This window comes from Agelaius phoeniceus, chromosome 19 (genome assembly GCF_051311805.1).
Source record: "Agelaius phoeniceus isolate bAgePho1 chromosome 19, bAgePho1.hap1, whole genome shotgun sequence".
NCBI lineage: Eukaryota > Metazoa > Chordata > Aves > Passeriformes > Icteridae > Agelaius > Agelaius phoeniceus.
Genome location: NC_135283.1, coordinates 655,972 through 671,480, shown reverse-complemented (window position 1 = coordinate 671,480; position 15,509 = coordinate 655,972). Strand labels below are relative to the sequence as shown.

The window sequence follows — 15,509 nt, the reverse complement described above, 5'->3', positions numbered from 1 at the left end:
CCTTTGTTCGAATCAGGTTTCCAGTTAATCAGGCTCTGAGCCTTTCAAAAGCTCCAAGGCTCTGGCTCCGTGGTGCTTTTGGTTTGCTCTTGTTTAAGAGCTGCTGGTTTGGCCCTCAGACACATCCAGTTCTGAGACAGCTGAGGGGGTTCAGGTCCTTTTTCCTCGTGTGCCTGTGCCCGGCAGGTGTTTGTCAGCAGGATAATCGGGGTGTTGCACCAACCAGGAGACATCCCTGATGCTCCATGGAGCTCCCCACTGTCCCTCCTGCCCCTGCCCATCCTGGAGCCAGTGCTGGGAGGAAAGCATCAGCAATGGGTTTGTCACCCCCTCTAAAGGCTGAGTTGGATGTTCCTGCTCTCGTTCAGGGCTGGCATCAGGGGCGCCCTCAGCTCCTCTCTGTGAATCTCCATCACTCCAAGAGGAACCCGATCCCCCTGGCCCCGTGGCTCTCCCGTTCCGCACTTTGGCCACGGGATGTCACTGTCATCCCAGGCACCAGGAGCTGCTGCAGCCCACCCGGAGCAGCTGCCCCTGCCCACCTTGAGCAGCTTGTTAAAGTAACAGAAATACAGTTGCAATTGTTTAAACTACACCTAGACTGAAATATTTGCTTTAAGAACATTTCTAATGCATTCAAAAATCCTAAAGGCACTTAAATTATTTCAAGAAGAAATAACAAGAGTTAGGTACTCATAAAATTGCCTTATAGCATAAATATATTAAAATATAGATGTCTAACTGAAGATATTAAAACTTGGACTTCTGTATTACATCTAAATATTTTCATCCACATTCAAAAGAAGAATCTTTCTCATAACTTCTGATTTGTTTCTGGGTGGGCTCAGGAGAGGCCACAGGGGGAGAGTCGCCCATTGGGGAGGTCTTTCCTCATGGCAATGGGCGATGGATTTCCTCCTGTCTGCAGCCCAGGGGGGCTCAATGTTCTGTCCCGCTGTGTTTGGAAAGCAGCTGGAATTGCAGAGCACATTCAGCAGGAGGGGAGGAAAGCTGGGACTGCTCTGCATTCCCCCAGCTCTGGGATCCTGCTGGAGCTCCAGTTCTGGGATGCTCTGGGAGGTGCAGGGACTTCCTGGGTCCCAGCAGAGACCCAGGCCATGGCAGCCTCCTTCTGTTGCAGCCTCCAAGACAGAATGTCTCAACCTAACCATGACCGAGGTGGTCAAGAGGCAGAACTCCAAATCCAAGAAGAGTTTCAATCAGGTAACTGCAACCCTGGAGCTTTTACATCTGGGGAGGATGGGAGGGGAGCAGGGCTGGAGGGAGCAGCTCTCGGGGCATCCCTTTGCTGCTGCCCCCAGCTGCCCTGCCCAGCCCAGGGAAGGCGCTGAGGCAGCAGCTCCCTCACCCCAGCCTTTGCTCTCAGCAGATCAGCGTGTCCCAGATCAAAGTGGACAAGGTCCAGATCATCGGGGTCCAGTCCTCCTTCGCCGTGTGCCTGGACCAGGACGAGCAGAAGATCCTGCAGAGTGTAACCAGGTGGGAGCTGCAGCCAGAGCTGCTGGCACGGGGCAGCCTGACCCACCCATGGGAGCCCCGGGCTCTGAGCCCAGCTGGGATGGAGGCTCCTGCTCAGACACCAGCAGCGCTGTTCGCCCTGGGCTCTCACTCAGCCCCGTTCCTGTTCCCCCTGGGCTCTCAGCCCCGTTCCTGTTCCCCCTGGGCTCTCAGCCCCGTTCCTGTTCCCCCTGGGCTCTCACTCAGCCCTGTTCCCATTCCTGCTGGGCTCTCAGCCCTGTTCCCATTCCTGCTGGGCTCTCAGCCCCGTTCCTGTTCCCCCTGGGCTCTCAGCCCCGTTCCCATTCCTGCTGGGCTCTCAGCCCCGTTCCCATTCCTGCTGGGCTCTCAGCCCCGTTCCTGTTCCCCCTGGGCTCTCAGCCCCGTTCCCATTCCTACTGGGCTCTCACTCAGCCCTGTTCCCATTCCTGCTGGGCTCTCAGCCCCGTTCCTGTTCCCCCTGGGCTCTCAGCCCCGTTCCCATTCCTGCTGGGCTCTCAGCCCCGTTCCCATTCCTGCTGGGCTCTCAGCCCCGTTCCCATTCCTGCTGGGCTCTCAGCCCTGTTCCCATTCCTGCTGGGCTCTCAGCCCCGTTCCCATTCCTGCTGGGCTCTCAGCCCCGTTCCTGTTCCCCCTGGGCTCTCAGCCCCGTTCCCATTCCTGCTGGGCTCTCAGCCCCATTCCTGTTCCCCCTGGGCTCTCAGCCCCGTTCCCATTCCTGCTGGGCTCTCGCTCAGCCCCGTTCCTGTTCCCCCTGGGCTCTCACTCAGCCCTGTTCCTGTTCCCCCTGGGCTCTGAGCCCCATTCCCATTCCTGCTGGGTTCTCAGTCCCATTCCCACTGCCCTTGAGGGTTCTCAGCCCTGTTCCTCCTGGGTTCCCATTCCCACTGGGCTCTCAGCCCCATTCTTGCTCAGTTCTCGGCCCCATTCCCATTCCTGCTGGGCTCTCAGCCCCATTCCTGCTCAGTTCTCAGCCCCATTCCTGCTCAGTTCTCAGCTCCATTCCTGCTCAGTTCTCAGCCCCGTTCCCCCTGGGCTCTCAGCCCCATTCTTGCTCAGTTCTCAGCCCTGTTCCTGCTCAGTTCTCAGCCCCGTTCCTGCTCAGTTCTCAGCCCCATTCCTGCTCAGTTCTCAGCCCCGTTTCCATTCCCACTACCCCTGAGGGTTCTCAGCCCCCACCTGACTCAGGGGCTGTTTCCTGCTGTTCCCCTGCAGGTGTGAGATCTCCGTGTGCTACAAGCCCAGGGACTGTGACCCCCTGGCAGCGAGAGGCTCCCCCGTGGCTCCGCAGGACCCCTCCGAGTTCCAGTCCCTGCTGTGTTTGCCCATTGCCACCTTCAGCGGGGCACTGCCCTAGAGGAGCCGTGTCCCTGCAGAGCAGACTGTGCCACACCAGTCCAGGCTCAGGAGAAGGAAGAGGACACCCAGCCCAGCTCGTCCCCGAGCTCCTGCAGCTGCAGAGTCACCGTGGTGTCGCTGTGGGGGCTGAGCTGCTGCTCCAGGCTCAGGGAAATGGGATCCTTGTGCTCTGGTGTCCCTCCTCAGAAGGTTCCTGGGGGTCAGCAGATCCAGCACCTGGTGGGAGGGCAAGGCAAGGACAGGGATATTCCCTGCCAGGTGGGGAAGGGTGAGCTCATGGGGATATCTGGGGATAGGAATGTCCTCGGCTCAGTGGTGTCGGGTGTCTGTCAGTGCAGGGCAATTACAGAGCCCTGCTATTGGTGAAATAAGCCCAGTCCCGGTGGTGTTTCACCTGTCACACGGCGAGGATGCTCAGGACAGTTTTCTGGGATGGGGACAGGTTTCTCAAGGTTTCCCTTCCCCTCTGGAGGTGGGGTGTCCTGCAGGGAAGCAGAGCAGGGATCCTGCAGTGTGGGCTGGCTGTGTCACAGGGAACTGAGTGCACCAGGCCAGGGCAAGCACAGCTGCTGGTGGATCCGTGTATTTCCTGTGCACCCAGGAGAGGAATTCCCAGTTCCTGCAGGGTCGCAGCACTGAGCTGCACTCCCAGTCCAGCCCCTGATCGTGCATCCTGCTCCCAGCCCTGTGTGCCAGAGCCAGCCCAGGGCTGAACCCTCAGCAGCTGCTGGAAATCCATCAGGATCTGTGCTGGACTGCCTGCAGGGAGGGAAGGACTGGGGAAAGCACCAGGATTGCCTTAGGGCCACTGCAGAGTGATCTTTGCTGGAGGGGGAGACCCAGCTCCAAACCCACCGAGTGACGGCTGCAAGGGACAGCAGGATTTGAGATCCTCCCCCAAAACCTCTTCCCCCTCTCTACAGTGAGGCTGTAGGTACAGAAAGGTGCAATATTTGAGGATATTTAGGGGTAACCTGACCCTATGAGTGAAGAAATAAGAGTGGAAAAGCCTCGGGCTGTTTCTGGGTGGTTTTTGGGGATTGTAGCAGTGCTGGCAGCACAAGGGCTGCTGCAGGCCCCAAGGAGCTGATCCCAGTGTTGTGCTCCCTGGATGTGTCTGCAAGGGAGCTCTGGCACTGCTGGGGGCTGCAGGGCTCAGCCACAGTGGGCTCAGTGCAGGGGGATCCTGCAGGAAGCAGGAGCTGGTGAGCTCCTGGCGCTGTCCCCAGGCCTGGTGGCACAGCAGCAGCATCACCTGGGGTTCAGGCTGCCAGGGAAGGGGCCCGAGCTCCTGGGGGCTCCAAGGAGAGGGGTCAGGTGTGTCTGCTGGACTCCTCCAGCCCTGCTGGGACCCCTCCTGTGCCCTGGCTCTGCTCCCAGCTCTGCTGGCTGCTGGCCACCTTCTGCTCCATTGCTGGGGATGGCTTAGCCTGGGCCCAGGCCTGAGCACTGAGGTCCCCAAAGGGTTTTCTCTCTGCCTTTGCCTCCCCAGGCAGGTCTGAGATGTGTTCTCTGCAGTGGGGCTGGAATTTGGCAGGGGGTTGTTCTTGTTCAGGCCTTTGAACCAGCGCCTTGTCCTGTCAAATGCTGCTCATTGGCATCCCTGGCCAATTCCGTGCCATGGATCCATGCCAGGACACAAATCCCTCTGGGTTCAGCTGGCCCTCCAGCAGCCCTGGAGAAGAGAATTCCCATCCCATCCAGAAAACCAAGCCCAGACTCCAGGGACTCCCAATCCTGGTGAAGGTTCTGACCTCTGATGCTTTCTGGAAATGAGAGAATTCCAGGGCTCTTAGGGGTGGTTTCTGTACATTTGTGTAGCCTCAGCAAATCTGTGTAAAGTCTGTGCTGATCTGTAAAATACTGTGCAGAGAACTTTTAAAGTAATTGTAAAATATTAAAAGTTGATTTATTTCCAGTACAGGAGCAGTATTTGGGTCAAGGAATTCCTGGGTGGGTGGGAGGCACAGGAGGAGGCTCCAAAACTCCCCAGAGGAGCTGACCTGGGAGCAGGAAAAGGCTGAGAGTCATTGGCAGAGACAATTCCAGGACCCACCACAGCACCAGGATTTTTCCTTCAGGTGCTCCAAAGTGTCCTGCTCAGGTGGGTGACCTGGGATTAACCTGCAGGTAGAACCTGCACAGTCTTTATCAGTTAAATGGTGTTTCCCACCCTCACAGGACAGCCTGAGGTGCTGCCCGGACTTGAACACTCCATGGTTTATTATTAACATCTCTTTATCCCCTTAGTATGATTTTTTTCAAGACAAAAAAACAAACAAACAAAACAAAACAAAAAAAAAAACAAAGGAGAAAAAAAAAAAAAGAGAGAGAGAGAAGTATTGGAGATGACTCAGTTTAGAGAAATGAAAAAGGCAACCTCAATGCCACCACACTGCCAGCTTGGCTTTCCCTCTCCCCAGATCCCCTCATCTTCTATATTTGCTGGAGCTGGACTAGAAATAGAACTGGGCTGAAGGCCAGGGTAGAAAATAGAGCCACAGCATCAGAAGTGTTTGGTTTGTGACCTGTTCCCTTCCAAGTGTATGGAAATCTCCCGGGGCTGGGATTGGGGCTGGGGCTGGGACTGGGGCTGGAGGAATAGCCCTGGCCCCGCTGGCCCTGCTCGCTGCCCCCCTGCCACAGCCCCAGCCGCTCTGGGCACCTGTGCCAGGGCCTGCCCACCCTGCCAGGGAACAATCCCTGATTCCCAAGATCCCATCCAGCCCTGCCCTCTGGCAGTGGGAGCCATTCCCTGTGTCCTGTCCCTCCTTCCCTTGTCCCCAGTCCCTCTGCAGCTCTCCTGGAGCCCCTTCAGGCCCTGGCAGGGGCTCTGAGCTCTCCCTGGAGCTTCTCCTCTCCAGGTGAGCACCCCCAGGTGTCCCAGGCTGGCTCCAGAGGGGCTCCATCCCTCGGGGTATCAGGAGATCCCTTCAGGAGACAGAGTTTTTCCATGTGAGGAAGATTCCAGCTGCTTCCCAACCTCCCTGCACCCCACCCATGCACTGAAGTGACCAGGTACGGAAGGATACATACAAGGCGCTGCTCTGGTGCCGTGTATAGACCCGGTGGCGGTGGAAGCGGCGTGCCAGGGCACAGGGATGCCGGCTGTGGCCGGACAGCGGCACGCAGCGGCTCGGAACCGGGACCGGGCTGTGCCAAAGCTGCGGCGAAAGCAGCGGCAGGTGGTGGCAGGGCCGTGGAGATGGAACTGCGCATGCGTGCAGCTGATCCCGGAAGCGGCGCTGTGGTTGGATGAGCCGGCGCGGAGTGATATCGCTGGTGCGGGAGTTGTAGCAACTGCGCATGCGTGCGGTGCGTCACTATGGCAACGTGGGGACAGCCCTGATGCCGGCGGCGGGCCGGGGGGGGTGCGGGAGGCGGCGGAGCCGCGGGAACGGGGCTGCGGCTGTGGAAGGGAATGCCGGGACGCCCGTGGTTGCAGGAGGCGGCGGAGCCGCGCCATCCAGCAGCTCTGAAGCGGGGGGCCGCGGTGGGGAAGGCACGGCTCGGCCAGCCATGCAGCGGCGGAGCCGCGCCATCCAGCAGCTCTGAAGCGGGGGGGCCGCGGTGCGGAAGGCGCGGCTCGGCCCCACGGGCGGCGGCGGAGCGGCCCCTCGTCAGCGGGAGATGATCCTGGGGTGGCGGGAGGTGGGAGGAGCGGCGTGGAGGCGGCGGGAGTCTGCTGCGGGGGCGGGGGGGGGCGGCATGGGCGGCGCTGACGGGAGGCGGGGCTGGAGCGGCGGCAGGCACGGCAGAGGCGGGGCTGGAGCGGCGGCCGGCACGGCAGAGGCGGGGCTGGAGCGGCGGCCGGCACGGCAGAGGCTGCAGACCCCGGTGTAGGCGCCGCGGCGCCGGCACGGGGGGGCTGTGCGGGCTGGGGCGCCCCGGTCCCAGCGCAAGCGGTGCCGTGCCGGGACCGGGGGATGGCGCTGAAGCGCCGGCAGGGACGGGGTCTGCCGTGGTGTTTGCCCTGCGGCGGGGCCCGTGGGCAGCTCGGGGTGCGCTGCGTGCGCTTGGAACGCCAGGGCGGGGGGGGGCGGGCTCCCGCGGCAGCACGCACAGGGGGCGCTGGGGGCGCAGCGCGGCCGCTTCAGGCGCACTCGGCTCCGCAGAGCCAGGAGCCGCAGGGAACGGCAAAGACGCAGCAGCGACAGGACCGGGCTGCCGCCGGCCCCGCTGTGTCGGCAAAGGGGGCGCGGGGGACGTGGGGGGCGGCAGGAGCGGCCGCACTCGCGGGTAATGGGGGGGGGGGAAGTGGCGGGACCCGTGGGGGCAGGAGGGGGCGGGGCTGCGGTGACGCCGGTGGGCGGGCTCGGAGAGGCGGGATTAGGGGGCGGGGCCGCGGTAGCCGGGACAGCTGGGACCGACGGGATGGCAAAGGTGGGGATGGCGGGAGCGGTGGGAGGGGCCACGAGGTCCAGAAGGGTGGCGGGACCGCGAGGGCGGGGGGAGGGGCGGCAGGGATCAGCGAGACTGCGGTACCGGAGCCGTGGGGTCCGATGGGCAGGTGGGGGGCGTGTCCCGTTGGAGACTCGCGGCAGCAGGGGGCGGAGTCCCGGCAGGAGCAGAGCTCGGCACGGCAGCAGCTGCGGGCGCCCCCTTGTGGCAAAGAGCTCAACCAGCGCCCAGCAAGCCAGGACCAGCCCCACGGCAGCCAAATCTCCGAGGGAGATACTATTAAAGTGCTTTACAACAGCTTTTGCGACAGTCGCGCTTTACGGCAGCTTTTACGACAGTCGCGCTTTACGGCACCTTTTGCGACAGTCGCGCTTTACGGCACCTTTTGCGACAGTCGCGCTTTACGGCACCTTTTACGACAGTCGCGCTTTACGGCAGTTTTGCGACAGTCGCGCTTTACGGCAGTCGCGCTTTACGGCACCTTTTACGACAGTCGCGCTTTACGGCACCCTTTACGACAGTCGCGCTTTACGGCAGTTTTGCGACAGTCGCGCTTTACGGCAGCTTTTACGACAGTCGCGCTTTACGGCAGCTTTTACGACAGTCGCGCTTTACGGCACCTTTTACGACAGTCGCGCTTTACGGCAGTTTTGCGACAGTCGCGCTTTACGGCAGCTTTTACGACAGTCGCGCTTTACGGCAGTTTTGCGACAGTCGCGCTTTACGGCAGCTTTTACGACAGTCGCGCTTTACGGCAGCTTTTACGACAGTCGCGCTTTACGGCACCTTTTGCGACAGTCGCGCTTTACGGCACCTTTTACGACAGTCACGCTTTACGGCACCTTTTACGACAGTCGCGCTTTACGGCACCTTTTACGACAGTCGCGCTTTACGGCAGCTTTTACGACAGTCGCGCTTTACGGCAGCTTTTACGACAGTCGCGCTTTACGGCAGCTTTTACGACAGTTCTGCTTTACGGCACCTTTTACGACAGTTCTGCTTTACGGCACCTTTTACGACAGTCGCGCTTTACGGCAGTTTTGCGACAGTCGCGCTTTACGGCACCTTTTACGACAGTCGCGCTTTACGGCAGTTTTGCGACAGTCGCGCTTTACGGCAGCTTTTACGACAGTTCTGCTTTACGGCACCTTTTACGACAGTTCTGCTTTACGGCAGCTTTTACGACAGTCGCGCTTTACGGCAGCTTTTACGACAGTCGCGCTTTACGGCACCTTTTACGACAGTCGCGCTTTACGGCAGTTTTGCGACAGTCGCGCTTTACGGCAGCTTTTACGACAGTCGCGCTTTACGGCACCTTTTACGACAGTCGCGCTTTACGGCAGTTTTGCGACAGTCGCGCTTTACGGCAGCTTTTACGACAGTCGCGCTTTACGGCAGCTTTTACGACAGTCGCGCTTTACGACAGCTCTTACGACAGTTCTGCTTTACGGCACCTTTTACGACAGGCGCGCTTTACGGCACCTTTTACGACAGTTCTGCTTTACGGCAGCTTTTACGACAGTAGCGCTTTACTGCACCTTTTACGACAGTCGTTCATTACGGCACTACCTTTTATGGGACTTTTAAGGTACTTTACAGCACTTTACGGTTTTTTTTTTTGGTCTTCATTAATTTTTAATTTTTTTAAATTTTTTTTATTAAATTTTATTTTTTTATTTTTCTAGTTTTAAAGCTTTTTATTTTATTTTATTAATTTTTTTACTTAATTTTTATTTTTATTTTTTCTATTTTTAAAGCTTTTTATTTTACTTTTTAATTTTATTTTTTATTTAATTTTCATTTTTAATTTTTCTTTTTTTTAAGCTACTCATTTTATTAATTTTATTTTTTACTTAATTTTTATTTTTAATTTTTCTATTTTAAAAGTCTTTTTTTTAATTTTATTTTTTATTTAATTTTTTAATTTTTCTATTTTTTAAGCTTTTTATTTTATTTCATTAATTTTATTTTTTACTTAATTTTCATTTTTAATTTTTTCTGTTTCTAAAGTTTTTTATTTTATTTTTTAAATTATATTTTTTATTTAATTTTCATTTTTAATTTTGCTATTTTTAAAACTTTTCATTTTATTTTTTAATTTTATTTTTATTTAATTTTCATTTTTACTTTTTTGATTTTTAAATCTTTTCATTTTATTTTATTAATTTTTAAATTTAATTCATATTTTTAATTTTTCTTTTTTTGAAGCTTTTTATTTTAATTTTTTCATTTTATTTTTTATTTAATTTTTATTTTTAATTTTTTTATTTTTAAAGCTTTATTTTATTTTTTAATTTTTTATTTAATATTTTAATTTTTCTATTTTTTTGCTTTTTATTTTATTTATTTTATTTCTTACTTAATTTTTAATTTTATTTTTTATTTTTAATGCTTTTTATTTTAATTTTTTATTTTATTTTTATTAATTTTTTTTAATTTTTCTATTTTTAAAGCTTTTTATTTTATTAATTTTATTTTTATTTAATTTTTTTTAATTTTTTTATTTTTAATTTTTTTATTTTTAAAGATTTATTTTATTTTTTAATTTTATTTTTTATTTAATTTTTTAATTTTTCCTATTTTTAAGCTTTTCATTTTATTTTATTAATTTTATTTTTACTTAATTTTTATTTTTAATTGTTCTATTTTAAATCTTTATTTTATTTTTTAAATTTTACGTTTTATTTAATTTTTAAAATTTTTCTATTTTTAAAGCTTCTTTTTTTTTATTAATTTTATTTTTTTAATTAATATTTATTTTTAATTTTCCTATTTTTAAAGCTTTATTTTATTTTTTAATTTTTTTTTGTTTTATTTATTAAATTTTTCTATTTTTAAAGGTTTTTATTTTATCTTTTTAATTTTATTTTGTACCTAATTTTTATTTTTAATTTTTCTATTTTTAAGGCTTCTGGGCCCCTCAGTTTAGGAGGGATGTTGAGATGCCTGAGCGTGTCCAAAGGAGAGCAACGAGGCTGCTGAGGGGCTTGGAACACAAGCAGTGTGAAGAACAACTGAGGGAGCTGGGGTTGTTCAGCCTGGAGAAAAGGAGACTCAGAGGTGACCTTATCACTCTCTTCAGCGTCCTGAAGGGTGACTGTTCTGAGCTGGGGGTCGGTCTCTTTCTCCGGGCAACAACAGACAGAACAAGAGGACACAGTCTCGAGCTGTGCCAAGGGAGATACAGGCTGGAATTAAGGAGGAAGTTTTTCACAGAAAGAGGGGTCAAATACTGGAATCATCTACCCAGGGAGGCGGTGGAGTCACCATCCCTTGATGTGTTTAAAAAAAGACTGGATGTGGCACTTGGTGCCATGATCTAGTTGAGGTGTTAGAACATGGGTTGGACTCGATGATCTTGAAGATCTCTTCCAACCTAGAAATTCTGTGATTCTGTGAAATAAGAGTGGAAAAGCCTCGGGCTGTTTCTGGGTGGTTTTTGGGGATTGTAGCAGTGCTGGCAGCACAAGGGCTGCTGCAGGCCCCAAGGAGCTGATCCCAGTGTTGTGCTCCCTGGATGTGTCTGCAAGGGAGCTCTGGCACTGCCGGGGGCTGCAGGGCTCAGCCACAGTGGGCTCAGTGCAGGGGGATCCTGTAGGAAGCAGGAGCTGGTGAGCTCCTGGCGCTGTCCCCAGGCCTGGTGGCACAGCAGCAGCATCACCTGGGGTTCAGGCTGCCAGGGAAGGGGCCAGAGCTCCTGGGGGCTCCAAGGAGAGGGGTCAGGTGTGTCTTCCCATCCCATCCAGAAAACCAAGCCCAGACTCCAGGGACTCCCAATCCTGGTGAAGGTTCTGGCCTCTGATGCTTTCTGGAAATGACAGAGTTCCAGGGCTCTTAGGGGTGGTTTCTGTACATTTGTGTAGCCTCAGCAAATCTGTGTAAAGTCTGTGCTGATCTGTAAAATACTGTGCAGAGAACTTTTAAAGTAATTGTAAAATATTAAAAGTTGATTTATTTCCAGTACAGGAGCAGTATTTGGGTCAAGGAATTCCTGGGTGGGTGGGAGGCACAGGAGGAGGCTCCAAAACTCCCCAGAGGAGCTGACCTGGGAGCAGGAAAAGGCTGAGAGTCATTGGCAGAGACAATTCCAGGACCCACCACAGCACCAGGATTTTTCCTTCAGGTGCTCCAAAGTGTCCTGCTCAGGTGGGTGACCTGGGATTAACCTGCAGGCAGAACCTGCACAGTCTTTATCAGTTAAATGGTGTTTTCCACCCTCACAGGACAGCCTGAGGTGCTGCCCAGACTTGAACACTCCATGGTTTATTATTAACATCTCTTTATCCCCTTAGTATGATTTTTTTCAAGACAAAAAAAAAAAAAACCAAACCAAAAAAAAAAAAAAACCAAAGGAAAAAAAAAAAAAAGAGAGAGAGAGAAGTATTGGAGATGACTCAGTTTAGAGAAATGAAAAAGGCAACCTCAATGCCACCACACTGCCAGCTTGGCTTTCCCTCTCCCCAGATCCCCTCATCTTCTATATTTGCTGGAGCTGGACTAGAAATAGAACTGGGCTGAAGGCCAGGGTAGAAAATAGAGCCACAGCATCAGAAGTGTTTGGTTTGTGACCTGTTCCCTTCCAAGTGTATGGAAATCTCCCGGGGCTGGGATTGGGGCTGGGGCTGGGATTGGGGCTGGAGGAATAGCCCTGGCCCCGCTGGCCCTGCTCGCTGCCCCCCTGCCACAGCCCCAGCTGCTCTGGGCACCTGTGCCAGGGCCTGCCCACCCTGCCAGGGAACAATCCCTGATTCCCAAGATCCCATCCAGCCCTGCCCTCTGGCAGTGGGAGCCATTCCCTGTGTCCTGTCCCTCCTTCCCTTGTCCCCAGTCCCTCTGCAGCTCTCCTGGAGCCCCTTCAGGCCCTGGCAGGGGCTCTGAGCTCTCCCTGGAGCTTCTCCTCTCCAGGTGAGCATCCCCAGGTGTCCCAGGCTGGCTCCAGAGGGGCTCCATCCCTCGGGGTATCAGGAGATCCCTTCAGGAGACAGAGTTTTTCCATGTGAGGAAGATTCCAGCTGCTTCCCAACCTCCCTGCACCCCACCCATGCACTCAAGTGACCAGGTAGGGCTCCAAAATACCTGTAAATCCCAGAGCACAGCCCCAGCCCACAGGGACAAAGGGCTGCTTTGTCCCTCGCCTGCCACACAAGAGATTCTTTCTCTGCCTCAGTTTGGTTCTTCCCTTTTTCCCCCAGTCCTCTGACTGAAGGCTTTGTGTGAGCAGGGTCACACCTTGCTCTTCCTCTCTCTGTGGCCAGGAGCTGATGTTATCTGGGGGAATTTGGCAGTTCCCTGTGCTGCTCTGAGGGTTTCTGTCTGCTGTGTTTTGGTGTTTAATGACATCAGAAAATGTGGGGAACCAAGCTCTTGGTGCCCCTTCCATGGGCTGCCACGAGGATGGGGCCCCACAGCAGGAAGAGGGTTCAGGGTGCTCTGACAGAGCTGGAAAGGCAGGAGGGGAAGGGCTGGGGTGAGGCTGAAGGGTCCCCTTCAATGCACTGGATTTTTGGGTTTGGTGGCAATGAGCAGGTGCTGGGTGTGTGCTGTGGGCAGTGGCCGAGGAGCTCTCTGGCCTCCCCATTCTCTGTGCAGGGGGACAGAGCCCAGTTCTGGGGACAAATAGGGGATGGTGAAGGTTTGGGGCCTGCAGTGCCCAGCGGGGAGGGGAGGAGTGCAAATCCCTGGGAACAAGGGAGGGATGCAGCAAAGCCAGAGCTCAGCCCCCTCCTTCTGTCCTGTGCAAAGTGTGGGGCCAGCCCAGCCCTGCCCGAGCCTCTTCCCTCTGGAATTTGCATGGCAAACGGGACAGAGGCAGCTCCTGAGCCTCTTCCCTCTGGAATTTGCATGGCAAGCAGGGCACAGAGGCAGCTCCTGAGCCTCTTCCCTCTGGAATTTGCATGGCAAATGGGACAGAGGCAGCTCCTGAGCCTCTTCCCTCTGGAATTTGCATGGCAAACGGGACAGAGGCAGCTGCTGCCCCTGTCACAGCTCCTGCACACTGGGAAACTCCTGCTGAGGAGGGACAGACAGAGGTGGCATCAGGACAGGGGGACAGGCACGGGACAATGCTCTACTGACCCCAGACCTTCCCCTGGGCTCTTGAAGGTGCTAACTGTGACCCTGGCAGGGACACAGAGTCCCGTGTGTGACCCTGGCAGGGACAAACAGCGTCCCACGTGTGTGACCGTGGCAGGGATGGGCAGTGTCCGTGTGTGACCCAGGGACAAACAGTGTCCCACGTGTGTGACCCCGGCAGGGACAAACAGTGTCCCACGTGTGTGACCCCAGCAGGGATGGGCAGCGTCCGTGTGTGACCCAGGGACAAACAGCATCCCGTGTGTGCCCGGGCCTGCCCGCCTGCCCGATGGCCGTGTGTCCATGTCCCTGGTGCACAGCAGGGCAGGGGAACGAGGGTGTTCCCACCGCTGCTGCTGCTCTCGGAGCCGTCCTGCTCTCCCTCGGGGCGGCTCAGGGCGGGGCTGGGGAAGGGATGCAGCGTTTGGCACCAGCGCAGCGAGAGGAGCTGGCCCGAGGGACGCCGACAGCCCTCGCTGCCTCCTCCTGCCTTTCTGTCCGCTCAGGAAGGAAGGAGGTTGTTTTTAAACCTGGGCCCCAGGTACAGAGCGGTACCTAAGGCTTTTCCTCGTGCAAAAGGAATGGGAAGTGATGCAGAGTCAGCTGCAGTTCCCACACTCCCTCCAGAAGGATTTTCTTGCCCAAACCACTCCTCCAGCAAAGCTGGGTACCTCAAACCCTGCTCTGGGTACAGCTGGGAGCTCATCCTGCCCTGCCCCACATCCCACGGGGAGCAGCGCTCCTCTCCGTGTTCGGGCCGGGTCTGCCGTGTCCTCAGAGCCCTGCCGTGTCCCTGCCGTGTCCTCAGAGCCCTGCCGTGTCCCTGCCGTGTCCCCTCAGCCCTGCTGTGTCCTCAGAGCCCTGCTGTGTCCCTGCCGTGTCCCCTCAGCCCTGCCGTGTCCTCAGAGCCCTGCTGTGTCCCTGCCGTGTCCTCAGAGCCCTGCCGTGTCCCTGCCGTGTCCCCTCAGCTCTGCCGTGTCCCCTCAGCCCTGCCGTGTCCCTGCTGTGTCCCCTCAGCCCTGCCGTGTCCTCAGAGCCCTGCCGTGTCCCTGCCGTGTCCCCTCAGCTCTGCCGTGTCCCTGCCGTGTCCCTGCCGTGTCCCCTCAGCCCTGCCGTGTCCCTGCTGTGTCCCCTCAGCCCTGCCGTGTCCTCAGAGCCCTGCCGTGTCCCTGCCGTGTCCTCAGAGCCCTGCCGTGTCCCTGCTGTGTCCCTGCCGTGTCCCTGCCGTGTCCCCTCAGCCCTGCCGTGTCCCGGGTGCCAGCCCTGCCGTGTCCCTGCTGTGTCCCCTCAGCCCTGCCGTGTCCTCAGAGCCCTGCTGTGTCCCTGCCGTGTCCCCTCAGCCCCGCCGTGTCCCGGGTGCCAGCCCTGGGCTGTGCCAGCCCTGCCGTGTCCCTGCTGTGTCCCCTCAGCCCTGCCGTGTCCTCAGAGCCCTGCTGTGTCCCTGCCGTGTCCCCTCAGCCCTGCCGTGTCCCGGGTGCCAGCCCTGGGCTGTGCCAGCCTGCAAACAGATCTCGCTGTGCAGGCACCGCCAGGGCGCCGCCGGAGCCCGCAGCCCTGGGCAGCCTCACCTGGGCCCGGGGCTCAGCCCCGCTCTGCTGCCACTGGGTCACATTGCGGTGACAATGACACCGTGCTGAGCACAGACCCGCTCCAGGCTGGGCCGGGGCAGTCAGGCTGCTCCAGGAGGGGCCGGCCCTGCCCAGGCTGCGGCCCGAGCTGGCAGCGGGCTCTGAGCAAAAGCAGATGTGGGAGATGCTGCGGGCGGGAGGCGCTGCCAGGGGCACAAACACCGCGCCTGGAACGGGGAGTCCTTGGAGGCACTGCTGGTGTCCCGGGGCGACGCTGTTTGTTGGGAGCTGTGAGCACCCAGGCTCTCCCTTCCCTGCCTCCCTGCGCGGCAGCAGCGCCGGGACTGTCGCTGTCTGGGACGGCTGGCAGCACAGCAGGGGCTGTGCCAGGCCCGGGGCCGCTGCCAGGGGCGGTGCCAGGCTCTCAGACTCATCCCCGGGCAGCCCGACCGGCTTAGAGGGGACCGCGCCCAGGGCAGGGCTGAGCCCGGGGAGCGCCGGGGGAGCGAGCGGCGCACGGGGACAGCTCTGTCACCGCGGGACCGCTCCGCCAAAGAGGAAGTTGTCTCGAAAGAACTCGGCGCTTCCCCT

General features: G+C 55.8%; 1 protein-coding gene across 3 annotated transcripts in view; it reads left to right on the top strand.

The window, feature by feature from the left end:
• PIK3R5 (phosphoinositide-3-kinase regulatory subunit 5) overlaps positions 1–4,795 on the top strand; it is a 43,683-nt gene extending 38,888 nt beyond the window's left edge. For 2 of the 3 annotated variants that reach the window (XM_077188402.1, XM_077188403.1), the window contains exons 17-19: positions 1,142–1,224; positions 1,388–1,500; positions 2,734–4,795. In XM_077188402.1, the coding sequence (XP_077044517.1) occupies positions 1,142–1,224; positions 1,388–1,500; positions 2,734–2,875 (338 nt within the window). In that variant the 3' untranslated portion in view covers positions 2,876–4,795. The remainder of the gene's footprint in view (positions 1–1,141; positions 1,225–1,387; positions 1,501–2,733) is intronic. The other variant, XM_054645131.2, reaches the window with a different exon arrangement.
• Positions 4,796–15,509: the final 10,714 nt, after the last annotated feature.